This window comes from Propithecus coquereli, unplaced genomic scaffold, assembly GCF_000956105.1.
Source record: "Propithecus coquereli isolate 6110/MARCELLA unplaced genomic scaffold, Pcoq_1.0 Scaffold42, whole genome shotgun sequence".
Classification (NCBI taxonomy): Eukaryota; Metazoa; Chordata; class Mammalia; order Primates; family Indriidae; genus Propithecus; species Propithecus coquereli.
The window spans coordinates 3,650,001-3,668,248 of NW_012149952.1; the positions used below are offsets into that span (position 1 = coordinate 3,650,001).

The window sequence follows — 18,248 nt, forward strand, 5'->3', positions numbered from 1 at the left end:
AGGAGTCTGAGGTTGCTGTGAGCTAGGCTGACGCCACGGCACTCACTCTAGCCCGGGCAAAAGAGTGAGACTCTGTCTCAAAAAAAAAAAAAAAAGTTACATTTTTTAGTAGAGACAGGGTCTCCCTCTTGCTCGGGGTGGTCTCAAACTCTTGAGCTCAAGCGATCCTCCCATCTTGGCCTCCCGGAGTGCTAGGATTACAGGAGTGAGCCACTGCACCCAGCCAAAAAATGTTGTCAAAGATTAAGAACATTTAATGATTAGAATAAGTTTACAGTGTACTTTGTAAGTAAAAACGGTGGGTTAAAATATAGTATTATCGGCTGGGTATTTAAAAAAAAAAAAAAACCAGTATTTTTAAAATCTTAAGTGAAAAAGAAAATGGAGGTACATCTAGAAAAATCAAATATGAAAGTGTGCTTAGCCCTGCTGCTCTGTCTTGGTGGGTGCCTCATGGAATCTCCCTGGCTTTCCGCTGCTCGCCTGGAGGCCAGCCTCCTCATTCTTTGCCCTCCAGTTCCTGCTCCTAAGGCGCCTGCTTCTTTCTCCTCAGGACTAAGCACTGAAGGCATCTACCGGGTCAGCGGGAACAAGTCGGAGATGGAGAGTCTGCAGAGACAGTTCGATCAAGGTAAGGCGCAGCCTGGCCAAGCGTGGGCGGCCAGAGCCGGTCACGGCAGACACAACAGCTGCACTGCCCCTGGGGCCTCGGGGTGCTCCTGCCACCCACAGACCCAAAGCCAAGAGGTGCCAGCTCTGACTGAGAAAGAGACCACGTGTCATCCCAGTTAGCTTTGCCTCTGTGGTCACAGTGCCATGGAGGAGGGCAGCCATCCCTGCCAAGGCCAAGTCAGCAGGCCCCACATCACCATCCACACACGCCATTCTAGATTGCCCTGACCCTCGTTCTATGCATAAAAACCCCTCTTAAGGGGTTTGCCTCCTCTGGCCATGCAGGCGTAGTCGTGGGCACGTGATACAAGAGTTGGGTGGAGATGCTGATCCTGCTTGGCCAGAGCCGCAGGAGTACCCACAGCTGCCCTCCTCAGGGCCTGCACAGGAGAAGGCGCGGGGATGCTTTGTGCTTGGCTGAGCTTTAGGACCCAGACTCCCAAGCTGAACTCCCAAGAGTTACGCTGGCTCTCGGCAGGGACTCCCTTCTCCTAAGCTAGGTCAGCTTTGAGAGGCCTGTGGCCAGGCGGCCAAACTCTAACTCTTAGAAGTGGCCACACTGTGGGATGAGAAGCCACGGCCACGGGTGCCAGAAGCAAAAGAGCCAGAGCAGCGCACGTTCCCAGCTGTCAGCATCCAGGGAGGGAGGCGAGCAGAGGCGCACAGGAGGGCCCGAGGCAGTGCGTGGCTGGGCCTGAGGTGGCGCAGCCGGGAGTGGACACGCCACCCATCCACGCGGGCAGGTGGGCAGCCCCAGCACTTGGCAGCACCACAGCCAGACACAGCTAGCTGGCAGCGGGCAGAGGTGAGCACATGAGAGAGGGAAGCACCTGTTAGTCTTGTGGGATGGGAGACATGAGGTCACAGTGAGGCTAGAGCCCTACATTGGGGACACAGTTGTTCATGTACAAGAATCTGGAGCAGCTTATATCCCCCAAAACGGAAACTGGTCATGTCCATCAGTAGATGATTTCTTCAGAATCAGAAATGCGATAAAAGTATATAAAAAGAAGGAAAATAAGAGACAAGGATCAGTGGTGCCATTGGCTGGGAGGGGCCGGAGAGAAAAATGAGTCTGTTTGCCCTGCCACCATAGGCGACAAGGCTGGAGGCAGCAGGCAAGACGGCTGATAACGTTCTTGGAACCCACCTGAGAAGTGAGCCAGCCTTTTAGGAAAGCCTCCTCGCTTTTTCCCTGATGGGGCGGGGAGCGAGGAAGAGCTCGCAGCACGTCTAAGCCAGATGAGGGGCAGTGGATGGAACAGAAAATCTGGGTGAGGGGGCACAACTCCTCGTCCAAGGGTGGCGGAGAGGGGCAATTCTGCAACCTTGGAAAAAGACCTTGGGTGTCAGTCTACGTCTGCGTGAGTCTCACAGCTCATTCGGGCTCATTAGCCGAGGGTGCCACCACCTCTCCGATCCCTGTTAGTCCCGATCTCCTGCTCGGGTTCCAGGCCATCCCTGGGCAGTATCCGTGGGTCTTGGATGTTTCTGTAGCTTCTCCCAAGCCCCAGGATTTCCTGTTGGCTTCTGCTACGCTTCAGCGGTTTGGCCTCACTTTCCTGCCTTCCTTTCAGATCACAACCTGGACTTGGCGGAGAAAGACTTCACAGTGAACACTGTGGCCGGTGCCATGAAGAGCTTTTTCTCCGAACTGCCAGACCCCCTGGTCCCATACAACATGCAGATCGACTTGGTGGAGGCACACAGTGAGTACTGGCAGCCAGCGTGGCGCGGGGCTCCCCCGGCAGCACGCCAGACTGCCTCTGCGTTGGGTGTGTTGAGGGAGACGGGTGGCGCCCAAGAGTGGGTCCTGTCCTCAGAACAGACACTCTGCTTCTTCGAACTGAGGTTTGAAGGACAGAAGGAAAGGGAACCAGATGACACCAAGGTGACTTGCAAATTGGGTCCCAACTTCCGTAGACTACAGATGCTTATCTGGGGGTTATTCCAAGAAGAGTTGCAGGTTTCCCCCAAAACTCTAGTTCATTAGGAGCATGGTTTTGGTGATGTCAGACTTGAGTCGCATCTCTGCTCCTTTGCTTGTGGCCGACTTAACCTTCCCTGCCCCCAGTTTCCTGCTGTTGTCACTGTGAAGTTAATATGTGGTCTAGGGCCATACGGCCTCTGCAGGGAAAGGGACAACTCCAGTGGCCAGATGATCACTTGGTGCAGAGGCACATCAGCACCTCTGGTTTTAATGGCCACCTCTGTATGCCGTTCCACCTTGCCCTGTCAGCTGTTTCTGCCCTGGCCTGCCTCTCTCTGGAGGTGTTTGTCATCGTATGGGTGAGGCTTCTCAATGGCCAGCCTCTCCCTGGACTCTGTGTAGTGCCACAGAGGGTGCCTGACCTCAGAGCTTCCATCACGTGGCACTTACTACCTTCGAAGCCACAACAGCCTCCTACTTTGCTCCTCTGGTAGGCCGAGACCCAGAAGCAGCCGTACCTGCGCAGCTGCGGGAGGGAATGTCTTCGCCCACTACCACACGGTCACAGCTACCCAGTGATCTAACAGGCAGGGGCTGGGCAAGAGGAGATGTGTTCCTCTGGCCACAGGACATTAGTCTCATCTTGTCACTGCCCAGTGCAAAAGAGGGAGTTTTAAACAAGCACTGTTTACTCACAAGGCTGATGGTGTGGGCAGAAATTTTAGAGAGGTGACAGATCAGTGTGGCTCTAAATCCTGGGTCACTGACTCTTAGGGACAGCCAAGAGAAACAGGTGCTGAGGAAGCCCCTTCCGGAACTGTGGCGGTACCACAGTCAGAGCCTAAGTGCTGCAGGGCCCCACGGTCACCTTTCCAGGGTCCGCGTTTCCCGTGGTGTTTGCTTCCACAGCCTGGTGCCACCTTCCCTCTCTTCTGTCCACGCAGTCTTAACCGACTGGAATTGTTGGCACCTCCTAACTTACCTGAGCCCACCAGGGATGGGGCAGGAGAGCGTGGTACTCCTGGGACTGTCACAGGGCTGCCTTGCCTTCTGAAGACAAGAGTCAGGGACAGGTGCAGGCCTCTCCCCTGATCCTGCCATCCAATGATAGAGGTCGTCCCGGCAGTCACTTCGCCAGCAGGCTCCAGACTGGCCCAGATATGAAATTGCAGGGGAGATCTCTGTCTGGAGCCAGCTTTCTTTCACCCTAACCTGAGCTTGTCTCCGAGCGGAAGCCAGAAGGAGAGCAAGGTGTGGACTGGTACCCAGCTTGCTGGAAGCCCTGGGTGCCTGTCCACATTTGTCTTCACTTGGCGCCATCTAGAGGCCTGTGGAATCCTGGCACCCAGCAGGATCCCATTGTTTCTGCAAGAACTGCTGACATAGCATCTTTTTGTTTTGGGGGGCAAGAGAGGGAGGTGCTATTGATAGGGAATCAGCGGCTCCACTGCCGAGGATGTGGCTTCTTGCTGCTGCTCGGCAGCGGCCTGGAAAAGGGTGGAGGTTTTCTGCTTCCTCTTCCCATTGTGTGTTTCCTGTGCCCCACGCTCGTCAGCTGGGGCTCCGTTGTCTTGAACCTGACAGAAGGGGCTGGGAGAGGAGTGGGTGTATCTTACTGCCACGGCACCTCTGCCAGCCAGAGCAGTCGACTGAAGAGCGGGGCTGGGTGAATTGAGCCACAGATAGCCGGCGGTGCAAAAGTTAGCGTTAAGGGACATTATGGAACAAAGATTGTCGTGCCCCAAAGTGGCTGTTTCCAGACTGGCTGGGTTTCCATGGCAACATCAACTTGACCAGCTCTTTCGACTTAATACCTAGGAGCAGTTGTGTCTGTGTGTTCACGCCTTGGGACTGGTTTCAAATCCCATCACAACAGATACCGAGATCACTATCAAAAATTGTTTTGTTAGCTCCAGAATTTCACAATATTGAACACTGCTGAAGGTGCACCCTCAAAATAGAGATTTTTGTGATTATCCATCAGCTATTTTCCTACCGCATTCACGACAAATGTGTGGGAGATTCAGAGACGAATAGCAGCAGTAGCCACAGCCCACACCGGTTGTGCACTCGCAGGGGGCCTGGCCTGGCTCTCTGCTAGGCGCGTGATTTACAGCGGCTGATCTCTTTTAGTTTTCACAGTGGCCTTTGAGGTAGATAGTATTTTGTCAGCATTTTATAGAAGAGGAAGCAGAGGCTCTCGTAGGTGACACTGCTCAGGGTCACACCGCTAGGGAGTGGCAAGTTAGGGCTTAAGTACCTGCCCTCCCTCGGTACCCAGTGAAGTTATCTATAGGCAGAATGAAGCAAACCAGGCTTCAAATGCAAAACACCCGGTGAGGACAGAGTGAGGAAGGGGACTTCATGGGGGAGGTGGCGCCTGAGCTGACTTCAGGAGACAGAGAAAAAGCTTTCATGTCGCCCGTTTTGTCTCGTCCCCACACTTCACCCCAGCCTTCACACTCCTTCTTGCCCTCTCTCTCCTTTTCCTCTCACGATGCCCTTGTCCCTAACCTGTCTGGAATCTCTGGTCCAGCCAGTCCCCACAGGCCCTGCCTTTTGGGTTTTGTGCTGTCAGGGGTCCTACAGCTGGCTCCATCTCAGACTAGAGGGTCTGGGGCTAGGGACCTATGGCCCCGGAGTCCTCATGAATCCCCTATAACGACATGAGATTCAGTCTCTTTAGGGAGAAGACCAGTGGTTTTCATGAGATGGTCAGAGGGACGTATGACCCAAAGTGCTGCAGGCTGCCCGCTTGTTCTTACCCTTCCCATTTGAAGATGAGACAACGTAAGCTAGAGATAATTAGTGAGTAACTGCCAAGGTCGCCAGGCAGACAGGTCTTGCTGTGCTTTGGGCTCTTGTTCACAAGCTGCCTTGTGACATTGCTGATTCTGGGATCCTGCCTTCCCCTTGTCTGGCCAGGCAGTCTGCTTGAGGGCGCGGGGGTGCTCCTCACATCTGAGCACACGGTTTATTAATTTCCCAGATATGAGTATGTGCCAGGCCCTCTGTGGACAGGGACAGATGGCAGTGGACAGACAAGCACCCGGGACAGGAGACGTTGAACAGGTTATTGCAAGGTCATGCCTCCAGGAGAAGGACAGCCTGAATGTTCCGTTCTGGGCCCAGCAGAATGAGGTTTTGGCCTTGGAGTCTGACACCTGGGGGAGGAGGACGTTGTACAGCGGGTGCGCCTCCTGCCCCACCGAGGGCTGTGACCTGGAGCCAGGCTTTTTGCTTTTCTGGTGATACAGGAGTACAGGGTGGTCAGGGCCCAGCAGTGGTCTTCTTCCAGGCACTGAGTTGGCAGCGGCAGATTCAGGCCTAGAGCTTGGTTGGTAGCCTGGGTGCCAGTGATCCAAGCAGCGTGACACAGTCAGGGTGAAAACATTGTTTGGGATCATGGTCCCTGCCAGCAATTTGTGTGACATTGGACCAGTATTTTTACTTTTTGAGCCCTGGTGTATCTGAGCTGCGAGAGGTGTGGCAAACTAATCCCTAAGGGCCTAGTGGCCTCCCTCTTCCTCCTGAGCTCTTGGGGTCTCAGTTGTTCTAAATTGCCTGGTTTGTGTCCAGACTTTGTCTTAGTTCAGCGGGCCCGAAAATCCCTCCCCTGAACCTTTCTTGCTGTCCCGGTTGACTGGCCCCTCAGTTCAAAAGTACGGGGTCCTGGCTAGTGAGGCCTGCACCTGGAGGGCCCCCAGCTGCAGGATTTCTGCAGGCAGAGAGGGCTCAGCAGCACCAGGGTGGGCCAGGGATCTCGAGCAGGTGGGCTGAGCTGGGGGGCAGGCCTGGATCCCCTTCCATCTTCCCTGTCGGCAGCCTTGTGGCCTTGGCTTGGCCTCTTCAGTGGGTTTCTCAGCCCCCATATGGGTAACACCCAGCCCCACGTTCACTCGAGCTTTGGTGAGGGACACGTGAAGAGCAGCTGTGAATCGTCCTGCCAGCATTCTGGCACCATCTATCAAATAAGAGACGCGGGTGTTTTTACGGTGTGAGAAGGCTGCCCGTTGGAGCCTGAGGTAGGTCTCAGCAAAGAGGCACTGGTCGGGGTGAGCTTTTCTTGAGCGAGGAGATGAATAGGGCAGAGTCAAAAGGACATTGACAAGATGTAGGTTGTTTTTAGTGCTACAGACACAGGGCCAGGCTCGACTAGAAGGATTCCTTGATGTCCTCCCCCCTCCTCCCGCCCACCTCCTGATGCTTCTCAGTACTCATGAGCACCCGGACCAAGCAGTGAGCAGGGAAAGGGGGAGAACGCTCATGCTTGTGGTCCCAGCTACTCAGGAGTCTGACGCAGGAGCATCACTCCAGGCCAGGAGTTCACTACCAGCCTGGGCAACATAGGGAGACCCTGTCTCTGAGGGAAAAAGAGAAAGACAGATCCTCATTAGGATCTAGCTCCTCATTAGGCACTGCCTAAAGTGCTGTGCGGAGAAGACTGCTGGAATTCTCGAGGGTGGTCCATGAATTATCTAAGCAGGCTCAGTAACTCCTGCCCCTCATCTGCCTGCCCCCTCAGGAAGAAAGAAAGGAAACAACCCTCCTTGATTCTCTTCAGACAGGAAGGAAAGAGGGCATCCCTGGCAGACAGTGGCTTTGCCAGCCCCGTTTCCTGCCCCCAGCCGGGAGGACGGGTGAGACTTGGCTCTTAGGTAAAGGCGCTGCCACTTGGGTGCCTGATTATAAAAAAACAAACACAGCTGTGTTTGTGTCGCGCCGGCACCTACGGAGAGACCTGTGCCCTCTTGTGCCGAACTCACATCTAGAAGGAGGCATGATTATTTTATTAAGTGAAACTTTGAGTCACACACGTGCTTCTTGTGTTTTCTAATCCAGTCTTTCCCCACTACAGCAGTTTACTTTTGTAAGTAAACTTTTCATTTAAATGTAACAGTGAAAGGTGTTAAAACTTAAGGCCATAGAGAGAGTATATCCTCAAGGTTGAACCCTTAGAATAAATCTTGGAGGCCAGGTGCAGTGGCTCATGCCTGTAATCCCATCACTTTGGGAGGCTGAGGCGGCAGGATCGCTTGAGCCAGGAGTTCGAGACCAGCCTGAGCAGCATAAAATAGCCTGGGCGACAGAGCAAGACCCTGTCTCAAAAAAAAAAAAATCTTGGGTTCAGAGAAATGAATCTGAACCATATAATTAGCCCCCATGGTTTTTTAGTCATTTCTAACAGAAAAATGTTACTAAAATGCTGCTTTTATCAAGTCATACTCTCAAGTCCAAAAATCCACCTGTTTTCATCCTCATTAGGCTGCCAGGAGAGCTCCTCAAGCTCTGTCCCTTCCGTCTCTGCAGCCTCTCTCTCCACTGATCCTCCAGGTCAGAATGGCCCCTACGTGCTTGTTTTGTGTCTGGCTGTGAGCTCTTCATTTAACTGCATGGTGTCACTGAGTGAAGGGGGCGTTGTCATCAGCCCCTTGTACAGACAAGGAGATTGACACTCAGGTGTCGTTTGCCAAGGTCACACAGCTGGCTGGTATTGGAGGCAGGATTTATACCCAGGACCACCTGAGTCGGGGTTTGGGCTCTGGACCACCCCAAGACCTTCCTTCCTGCCCAGCTCTCCCCGTCACTGACATCCTGTCTGTCCTTCCGAGCCTAGCTCCTGTCAAGCTCCTCATGTGGCTCCTTCACCTGTGACCCTCTGGGCATATCATCTGCTGTAGAGGTTCTTAACCCGGAGGCCATGGGCTTCCTAAAGAACACGTGGTCTGGCAAGTTGGTGAACCTCCAGGACTCAGGCAGGAGTGTACCCGTGCATATAGGTAGGAGAGAGGGCCCAGAGCTTTCACCCATCGCAGAAGATCCCGTGTCCCCAAACCCATTAGCAGCCACCACCCACCCCCATGACCACTAGCTGTGAGACAGCTGCCATCTCCTTCATGAGACCCTCCTGTGGTTTTTCTGAGCCCTGGAGTCCAAACAGGGATATCTTTCCATGCAAGAGAAAAGTGTTTTGGCCAACCGTGACTCCAGGTGGGCTCTGGAACATCTTTGCCTCACCAGCCTGGGCCGCCTCCCCCAGCCAAGGCAGGCCAGACCCACCCAGGGATGGGGAGCCAGGACTCTGGGGAGCCCTGTGGGCACAGGCCCTGCAGCCAGCTGGGCAGGGTTTGATTCCCAGCTCTGAGATTGCTCTGGCATCAGACTCTTCATCCTCAAAATGGGGCGATAACAGTCCCGCCGTGTAGGATTGTGGACACTAGCTGAACCGGGCCCGGCGTGGATCACATGCTTCCTGCAGGGCACTTGTCTTCCCTCTCCGAGGACATTAGGATTCTGCGGTGGGCAAAGTGTGGGTGGCAGGGGAAGGGGGTGCATGGTGCCTTTGATGAACTGCATAAGAATTCCTCCACTGTTTCCATCAGCTCCTCCAGTAGGGAGATGTATGGAGGGTCCCTGTGTCTCTAGGAACGGGACAGAGCCCTGGTCTCATGACGGATTCCCTCCCTCGAAGGCCTGTTGGCGTGGGTGGGTGGCAGCGGCCGCCTGTCTGGTCAGGATGCAAGCAGGCTTTCTGGGTAGGGATGCCTGTCTCCAGGGGCAACCGGATGAGCAAAGAATGGTGTTCTTTATGGTGCAGTCTCTCCGGATTGTTCCATCTCGGGTGGTGGGGGCTCGGAAGCCCGAGGCACACAGTGCTGCCCTTCAGTGGGGGCCTGGGACACAGAGGTAGGCCTGGCCTCTGGGCCCATGCCACTGCCAGGTGTGCCAGCCTAGAGCACAGGCTTTGGGGGAGAGTGGGGTTGGCTTCATCTGAAAGCCCTGGGCTGCCCGCAGAGAAAGCCCACCACAGAGCATGCCCCGAGTGGGCCACCAGCCTCAGCCTCATGAAAGACTTTGGTTTTCTCTCTCCTTAGAAATCAACGACCGGGAGCAGAAGTTACATGCCCTTAAGGACGTGTTAAAGAAATTTCCAAAGGAAAACCACGAAGTCTTCAAATATGTCATCTCTCACCTAAACAAGTAGGTCGCAGGGCTTTCTGGTTGGCTTTTCCTTCTAAAAATCGACAGCCAGGGTTGGTCAAAAGCAGAATGAGGCTGAACAGGGCTCCATCCTCAGCCTGGCAGCAATGGGTCAGAGGTCAGCCTGGGATGCGGGTCAGCCTCCTCGGGGGCACAGCTGGCTCACTGCACAAGGAGCATCTTGGGGCTGGGCGTGGTGGCTCACACCTGTCATCCTAGCACTCTGGGAGGCCGAGGCGGGAGGATCGCTTGACCTCAGGAGTTCGAGACGAGCCTGAGCAAGAGCGAGATCCCGTCTCTACAAAAAAATAGAAAGATTAGCTGGGTGTGGTGGCACATACTTGTAGTCCCAGCTACTCGGGAGGCTGAGGCAGGAGGATCACTTGAGCCCAGGAGTTTGAGGTTGCTGTGAGCTAGGCTGACACCACTGCACTCCAGCCAGGGTGACAGAGCGAGACCCTATCCCCTCCCTGCCAAAAAGAGCATCTTGGCTCATCCTGAGGCTTCCAGCCTGGCTGAGGGAGACCCACATGGCCCAAGTGTGCCCAGCATCAGACAGTGCAGTCAGCTCTGGCTGGGCTTGCAGGGCCATGGAACGTTTTGTAGAGCCTGTGAGCGCCCACCCTCCCCCCAAGCTAGCAGAGAGAGAAGAGTCTCTGGTTGGTGCTGATGCCCCCAGAAATCACCTGAATCAGAAAACCTAGGAGCCTCCTGGAGTCCCCTCTCCAGCATTCCTGTTTCCCAGCGGGTGTCTCGCAGGACCCTGTGCCGAGAGAGGCGTGCTCTGGAAAAGACCAGCCTCCGTCCAGCGAGTGCCAGCCCCTGCGCTCAGGAAGCCTTTTAACTGTTCCCACATTTATTCATGTGCAGAATGTATTTGTTGACAAAGTGGTATTTATGGACGTCTGGCTTGGGACACACAGACTCCCTGCCTCTCTGCACAGGCAGAGCATTGTCACCCATGTTGGCTGTCGGGTGAGTGAGTCCCTGAGGGGTCCCTCCACCCCCAGGGCTTTGCGAGGCCTCCCCTGTGCCAGGGCATCCAGGCTGCTCCCCGGGCCTTGCCACGTGTGGCCACGTGGGCAGAGAGGAGCGGGCTCAGAGGGCCTCGGCCCGACTCCCGGTGCAGGGCAGGGGCACAGGGAGCTGTGCGTGACCTTCTCTGCTCGCAGCAGCGCCCAGGTTCTCAGCGGAGGGTAGGCAGGCAGGGCGAGCAGCCTGGGTGACAGACGGTGAGCATGATGGGCCGGGGTCCCACACTGCTCTGACCATGAGTTTGGTGTCACCTGCAGAGTCAGCCACAACAACAAGGTGAATCTCATGACCAGCGAGAACCTCTCCATCTGCTTCTGGCCCACCTTGATGAGACCTGATTTCAGCACCATGGACGCCCTCACGGCCACGCGAACCTACCAGACAATCATTGAACTCTTCATCCAGCAGTGCCCCTTCTTCTTCTACAATCGCCCCATCAGCGAGCCTCCTGGCACCATGCCCAGCTCCCCCTCAGCCATGGCTTCCACCGTCCCCTTCCTCACCTCCACTCCTGTCACGAGTCAGCCGTCGCCCCCCCAGTCGCCTCCACCCACCCCCCAGTCCCCTATGCAGCCACTGCTCCCCTCCCAGCTTCAAGCCGAACACACGCTGTGAGCCAGCGAGGCCGGGCAGCAGGAGACCCGGTCTTCTCTCTTCGGTGGGGCAGCGTTCGGCCTTGAACAAAACCAAGTCCACTGGGGCAGAGGCAGGGGCGAGCGTCCCTCTCCCCATCACGTGCTCAAGACCTCAGCGGTCGCTCCAGCCAGTGGTCTACCCCAGGCTGGGCTGTCAGGTGCCCTGGCCCAGTGCTGCACACCTGGGGCTGGCTGCAGGCAGCAGCCGTGGGGCCCTGCCCTTTGACTCGGACCCCTCTGAGGACTGAACTAGTCAGGCAGTGGCTCCAGTGCCCCTCCACGTGCTCCCCGGACCACCCCCCCACCTGCCTGCCTGTCTGCGCACACCAGCCTCGGGCCGTCCAGGCCCTGCTTGTACAGAGCCCGTCGCTGGGACAGCGCGCTGGCCTCTGCCAGGGGAGGAGGATGTTCTGAGGTTCAGGCCTGCCCCAGGACGGGGCCAGCAGCCCCTGAAGAGAACACTTCCTGCTTATTTCGCCTGTCTCTTCTGCACACACCCTGCAGCGGGGAGTATAGCCTGGCTAGCGACCTCAGAACACACAGGCCACAGCCCTGCCTCCCCAAGGTACATGCTGAGGGCGTTTGCCCAGCAGATCAGAGCAGCAGGAGGGCAGCGTCATGCCTGGACCGAGCCTGGCTTCCTCCCCATCCCCAGGATCCCCCCGCGCACACGCAGGCTTCCGGATACGTTCTCCTTAAAACAGAGGAACACTGGAAGAAAAATGGAAAAAACCCTCCAATAATTAAAAAGGAAGAAACCACAGAAAGAAAACTACAGACCACAAGATTCCATTCTCCTCCCACCTCTGCTGGGAGGCAGACAGGTGGAGGTGGCCCTTGTCTCTGTGACAGCAAAACCAGGATGCCTAGGGCTGTGGCCTGAGAGCCTGTTGGGGTCCCACTTAGGTCTCATCAGATCCCCTTTTTCTCCAAGAAGACGGTTCGAGCCCTTGGCGGGGAGGGCTGGGGAACCAGGCGGACACAGTGCACAGTACACTACGTGGAAACGCTACTTGAGTGCGCGTGCGCGCCTGAGGGTGGGGGAGGTGGGGACAGGTGGAGGGTGCCAGGTGCCCTTGGGGCGTGGGTTAGTGTGTTTGGTGTTGGGTGGAGTCCTTGCGTCCCGGCTGCGGAAGGCTGCCAGCGGGGTGTTTGTGGGATGTGGGCTGGGTGTGGGCACTTTGAAGGAATGATGGTCCACTGGTGCCCTCATGGGGCATCCTTCCAGGCCCTGGCTGGCCCAGAGGAGCTCGAGGCACAGAGGCCCCGTGCCTGCCATCCCGCCACCCTGGCCGGGTCTTTCCACTTGCCCTCTTCACGCCCCACCTCTGCCCCCAGCACTGCAACTTTGCTAGGCTGCAAGAGACAGTGGCTGCCCCCACTCCCGACATTTTCATCCTCACGGCTGGGCTGTGGCCTCTGCAGCTAAGCAGCCTGACACTAAGGTACCCTGGGCGCGGGGCAGTGGGGCGGAGAGGGCCCCACACCGCACAGCCCTTGGGGCTCGTTGCACTTTAGGAAGCAGCATCTGTGCTATGTTCTGAGCCGCCTGACCACGCGGGAGCTGCCCTGGCCGGGTGCCTCCCCTTGGTAGTTGGAGGGCTGGCTCCCTGGGCGCTCTCTTCTGGGCGAGCCGCTGCCTTTCTGTCTCTAGTTCTCGATGGGGAAGAAGGTGCATGGAAACACTAAGCTACCCTTGCAAGCTTTGCCGCCTCTTTAAGAACAAATCAAATGAGACCCGAGGCACAGGCGTGTTTTACGTAAATGTCGGATGATGGACTTTGCTCTCTTCTTGGTGATCTGGGCCTGGTGCCGCGGGTCCAGGGTTGGCTGGAGGGGTGTCTGTGTTGAGTTTGGCTGAGGTTGGCGGACACTGTCTCTGCCTCTCAAACTGCCCCGGCCCTGAGCCCACAGCCTCCACCTTTCTGCCGTCACACTACCCAGTCAGCTCTTCCAGGAAGTGGGGGTGGAAGGGAAACCATAGGGGTGGCCTGGGGCCATCCCTGTGTGAACAGAGGGAAAAGTAGCCCAGTCCCCTCCCGCTGCCCGGTCTAACACTGCCACCTCCTCAGTGCTGGTGCTGGCGCCCCTGACTGCGCAGATGTGTGTTCGTCACAGCGATTGCTCCGGGTGTGTGGGGGCAGCACAGTGAGGACACCTGTGCTTTGTAACGCACCCTTGTGAAAGTACCGGAAACCAGCCTTGGGGGACCCCCCGGTGCGACAGCCCCCTGTCAGCCAGTGCGGGTGGAGCCAGGGCCGCCACACACACCGGCCCGCCTGCCAGGGCTCATGCCCAGGAAGCTCCAGCGGCTCCTCTTGTTTCTGTTCACGAGCTGTTCAGCGCTTGTCCTCTGCTTTTCCGGGCAGAGGCACTGGAGGACGTGTCAGTCGTTTCCGAATTGTCACTGCCAGTAGTGGCAGCACTGGGCCTGGGCTCCAGCTTCTAGACAGGGCAGCATTGCGACCAAATGGGCACTTGGATGGGACCCAGAAAGAGTGCTTGGGGGTCTGTTGGGACATGCTGGCCTTAAACAGAATGACGCCCACCCCTCGCTTCATCCGGGGCTTTAACTGTGGAACGTGCTTTCCCAGGTGAGCCTCCTGTGAGTGGCACACAGCTCAGATCGGGGTGGCAGGCACCAGCCTCGTCCACGTGGACAAGCAGGTGCCCCTGCCCAGCGGGAGCAGACGCCGTGCTCGCTGGAAACGAGCTGCCCTCCATGGTGGGCTTAAGACTGCCTCTGGCTCTGTGACACCCGATGGTGACACAGAGGACAGGGAGCCAAGGTTAGGTGGCATGGCTTGTGTCGCCCATTGGGTCTCTCACACCACGCATTCTGCATTCTGTCACGCCGCTCTTCCCGTCACTAGGCGTTTGCAGGAGGAACACGGTGCGCGAGCTTCAGAGCTCCTGCTTCCGGTTCTCCCAGCCCCGCAGCCCCCTTGGATTTTCTTCCTGCTTAAGGCGGGAGGTTTGCTGCCGGGTGAGACTCTCCTGGCGGAACGTTTGTCTTTGCCACCCTGGACAGAGGATGACATCATAGGAGCAGCTTGGTGACCGGGAGGGGATGGGGATGAGCCCTCCTTCCCCACCCCTGTGCCGCAGCTCCTGCTGGTCTTGGGGGAGGGAGGCCTTTGTCCGGGCCAGTGTCCTCTTGGCACAGACTCCCTGAGGTCCCCAGGCTTTCTGGCTGCGCACACACCACCCCAAAACCTGGACAGGCCAGCTGCAGCATCTCGTTTTCAAATGTCATCTCCAGCTGTGTTCCATCCTGTCCCCTCCTGTGAGAAGGGCACTGCTTTGGGGGCGTTGGCTAGAAAAAGTAGCCATTGGTGGCAGCGAAAGGCCCCCGCCACGGAGGGCTGGTTCTGTGTCGCTGCTTTTCCAAGAGGGAGGCTGCAGGGCCTCGAGTAAGTTGCTGGGGGTCTGGGCTCCGTAACGCATGTGCAGTGGGGGTGTCTGCCTCGAAGCGTGGGCTGTGTCCAGGGGACGTGGCGCGGGAGGGGCTGGGCGGGGTCGCAGGCTGCGCTTCCAGCAAGGCAGGGCCGGGCTGCTGTGTGCGCGTAGGTAGAGTTCGAGCTTGGTCACCTCCGGGGTTGTGCTCACGGGAGAAGGCCGCCGCCTCCGAGGCCTGCGAGCCGGGCCCTCCTCCCCTCCTCCTCTTGGAGCCATCTCTGCGGCCACTGCCTGCAGGCTCCTCCCAGCACCCCGCACGTCAGGCGGACACCCCGACACGCTACACTTCACTGTAGTCGAGACAGGGCGTAAGTTATTGTTTGCATTAAAGAGAATCATGTCCCCTATGTACATTTAAGGAAAAAAAAAAAAAAGGAAATGTCTCAGAATTGTATGGGAATAAAACTTGTTTGAAAATTTGGAATAGTGCTGCCGCCAGCTTATTTTTCTGGTACTTGTATTTTCACATGTTAAATGATCTTTATATATGTTGAATTAACAACTATTTTCAGTTTTCCTGAGAAAAACAAAAACATATTAATGGTATTGCAATGTGTTAGTAGTCTGGCTGTGTGCCCAAGATTCTGTTTCGCAGCAAAAGTGGAGAACTGTATGTAAAGAAAGTATAACAATTATTTCTTTGTATTTTAGGGGCTTTAGCCAGCACATCCTCTAGTTGGTGTTAGGAATGTTTGCTTAATTTCCAGACTTTTTTTTTTTTTTTTTTTTTTTAAACACGTCGTGGGTTTTTGAGGCTCCAACCTGATTAGTGCATGGCCGGCCCTCAACCTAAGGCTGAGGCATCTCTGACTGAGGTGTTTTTGTTTGGTTTTGTTTTTTAAAATCATGTATTTGCTACCAAGTATTGTACTTGTCTCAATGGGAATGGTGTAAAAAACTGAAAAGGCCTTATGTGATATGTATCATAGTTAATAAATCGATCTTGTAAAAAACCAAACCTGAGAGAAATGAAGGGGGCCCCTCCTCGCGGCTGCTGCCCGCGGGGCCCGGCGCCTCCCAGGGCGGCCGAGGAGCCTCTGCAGGGCCGGGCACGCTCGCCTCTTCCCTCCGCCAGCGGAGCTCCCCCCGAGATCGCCACCTCGCTCCGCGGAGGGTGCCTCCCACAGGCCGCAGCGGGCAGGGCCCAGTGCCCATGTCTCGCTGGGGCAAGTGCCAGGCTTTGCTTCCTGGGTGGCCACGTCCAGCGTTCCGGGGGCAGGAGGCTGCAGACCTCGGCCCTTCTCCCCAGAGAGGGGAGATGCAAAGGCCAGACTCAGCCCCTAGTGCTGGCCCTGCCAGGCTCTGGAGCAAAAGAGCAGGACATCTGTCCTCATTGGAGTCAGCCGCTGTCACCAGCAGCATCCAGAACAGTGCCTGCAAGGGCGGGAGTGGCTGTCGCCCAAGGAAGCCTCGCCAGCAAAGCACATCGTCTCTGCGCACCCTGGGGAAAAAGTTTGTTAGAAGCGCCTCCCTGTTTCTCGTCGCCAGGCTCGAATCTGTCCTATCCCCTGCTCCCTCCTGTCCCCTTACTGCTTCTGCGCTGTGTCCACCTCCCGAATAGCACTTGCAGCCGCCACTTTTCTGTTCCTTTTGTCCCCGTTCTAGCACAGGCGCCTGTCCCAGCTCGCCAGGCCTCCACGATAGACGCCCCACACCTAAATAGCCCCTGCCCTTCATCTCGCCCTTTGCTGTACCTGCGACAGCAGTGGGAACTGTCCCCACCTGTGCCCACAGCAGACGTGGCTGCTTGCTCTCAGCACTGCCTGCCACAGGGCTGGGCACCCACACGCCGCTCCGGGCAGTAGGAGCTGGCGCCGGAGTGAGGGCGGACAGTCGCGCAATCGCAGGTGCCCGCGGACCGCGCCGGGCACTCTGACGGCCACCCAGGAGCCCCACACTCTCCGCCCACCTGCCTTTCTCCCCACTGTAATCAGCCCCTCAGCACAGTCACAACTAATCTCGTTCTGCTTCCAGATCTGTGCTTCGAGCAGTTCCTTCTGCCTGGAATTCCTCCGTCCTCGGCTCCGCACAGCGGTTTCTAGCCTGTTCTTCAAGCCAGTCTTCCCGGCTCCCCTGGCGCTTCCTCCCCGACCCTTGTCACACCGGCCCGGTGCTGACAGAAACCTGTCTTCTCCAGCCTTGATGTTCAAGTCTTCCGTACTTACACACATGCACCTCTCAGCCGCCATCACCCACGTTGAGAGCACTGGGGGACAGGTGCTGTGTCCCCCATATGCCCTCCCAGCATGCCCAGCAAGGGGCCTCGTGCATGGCAGCCTCTCAGGCAGTTTGTAGCATGAGGTGGTCTTAACTTGGCCCTTGACTTGAGGCTCATCTGTCAGTATAATCTCGCCCCTCCCACGTGACCCCCGACCTCCTCTCCTTGCGCCATACTCGTATCCACCGGCCTGTCACATGCTGGGGGGCGCCTGTGACTCACAGCCAAACTCCCACCCCTTCTCCAAATCTGCCCATTCCCCGGGTTCCCCGACAAGCCAAAGCGACCCTGGAGGCTTCCTTGGGGCCTCCCTTTCCTGTCAACCCAGTGTGCCTCCAAGTTCCATTTTGCAACCAGCTCACTTCCCTCCAGCTTTCCTGCCACCATCCTGGTCCAATCTCACCTACATGTCTGCCCCAGCTTCCCCCGTGGCCGCCTCCTGGCCTCCAGTCTCCCTCCCTCCCGTCTCCGTGGGGCAGGCACAGGGAGCTTTCCAAATCTCAGATCCAGACGTGCTGCTCCCCCTTAACAGCCCTCCAGGGCTCCCCAGTGCCCTCAGAGGAAGCCCAAATTCTCCGCCAGGGCCCATAGGCCCTGCCAGCCTCCCAGGGAGCCTTTTCTGGCACTCTGCATTCCAGCCGCCCAGATTCCCCGTGAGCCCACCCACCTTGGGCCATTTGCATGTGCTGTTCCCTCCACAACTGTCCTTCCTTCCTTCCATCCCTCCCACCTCCCTCCTATTCATTCAGATTTCAGCTCCAGGACTCATGGGAAAAGCCCTCCTGACTCCTGACCAGGATGGATTCCTTTGCTTTCAGAGGGGGAAAAAAAAAATTCTTTAAGAGTACTTTTCTCCTGTGTTACTTATTCAGATCATATTCACCCATTTAACACATTTCCTGAGCATCTACTCTGTGCCAGGCCCCGAGCACACAGCCATGAACAAAACCAAGAGCCCTGCCTGCGGGAGCGGATGTCCCAGTGGAAGGAAATGAGCAAACCGGTGTAGCCTCTGTCAGTTGGGACTAAGGAGTTCAGGAGAATTGGGGTTGTTGAGCAGGGTGCTGTTCAGGGTGGTCAGGAAGCCCTCTCCAAGGAGGTGACATTGGAGTAGAGCAGGGACCAGGGGGAGGCGAGGAAGGCACTTGCCTTGGGTGCAAAACTTAATGGGACACGCACAAAAAAACTCAGTGATCAAGATAAAAATATTTCAATGCAATGTTTTCAAAAATTGAAGTTACTGTGAAGCTAAAACTGCTCTAAATAGTCTTTAAAAAAAAATCACAGTTAGTGCAAAAAACTCCACAATGAACCAAAT

General features: G+C 56.5%; 1 protein-coding gene across 2 annotated transcripts in view; it reads left to right on the forward strand.

The window, feature by feature from the left end:
- ARHGAP35 (Rho GTPase activating protein 35) overlaps positions 1 to 12,010 on the forward strand; it is a 146,342-nt gene extending 134,332 nt beyond the window's left edge. The window contains exons 3-6 of one of the 2 annotated variants that reach the window (XR_001137850.1): positions 554 to 631; positions 2,250 to 2,381; positions 9,478 to 9,583; positions 10,876 to 10,896. Coding sequence is in view for 1 of the 2 variants with exons in the window: in XM_012653408.1 (XP_012508862.1) it covers positions 554 to 631; positions 2,250 to 2,381; positions 9,478 to 9,583; positions 10,876 to 11,233 (674 nt within the window). In the remaining variant the exon portion in view is untranslated. Of the gene's footprint in view, positions 1 to 553; positions 632 to 2,249; positions 2,382 to 9,477; positions 9,584 to 10,875 lie in introns of both variants that reach the window. The other variant, XM_012653408.1, reaches the window with a different exon arrangement.
- The last annotated feature ends 6,238 nt before the right edge of the window (positions 12,011 to 18,248 follow it).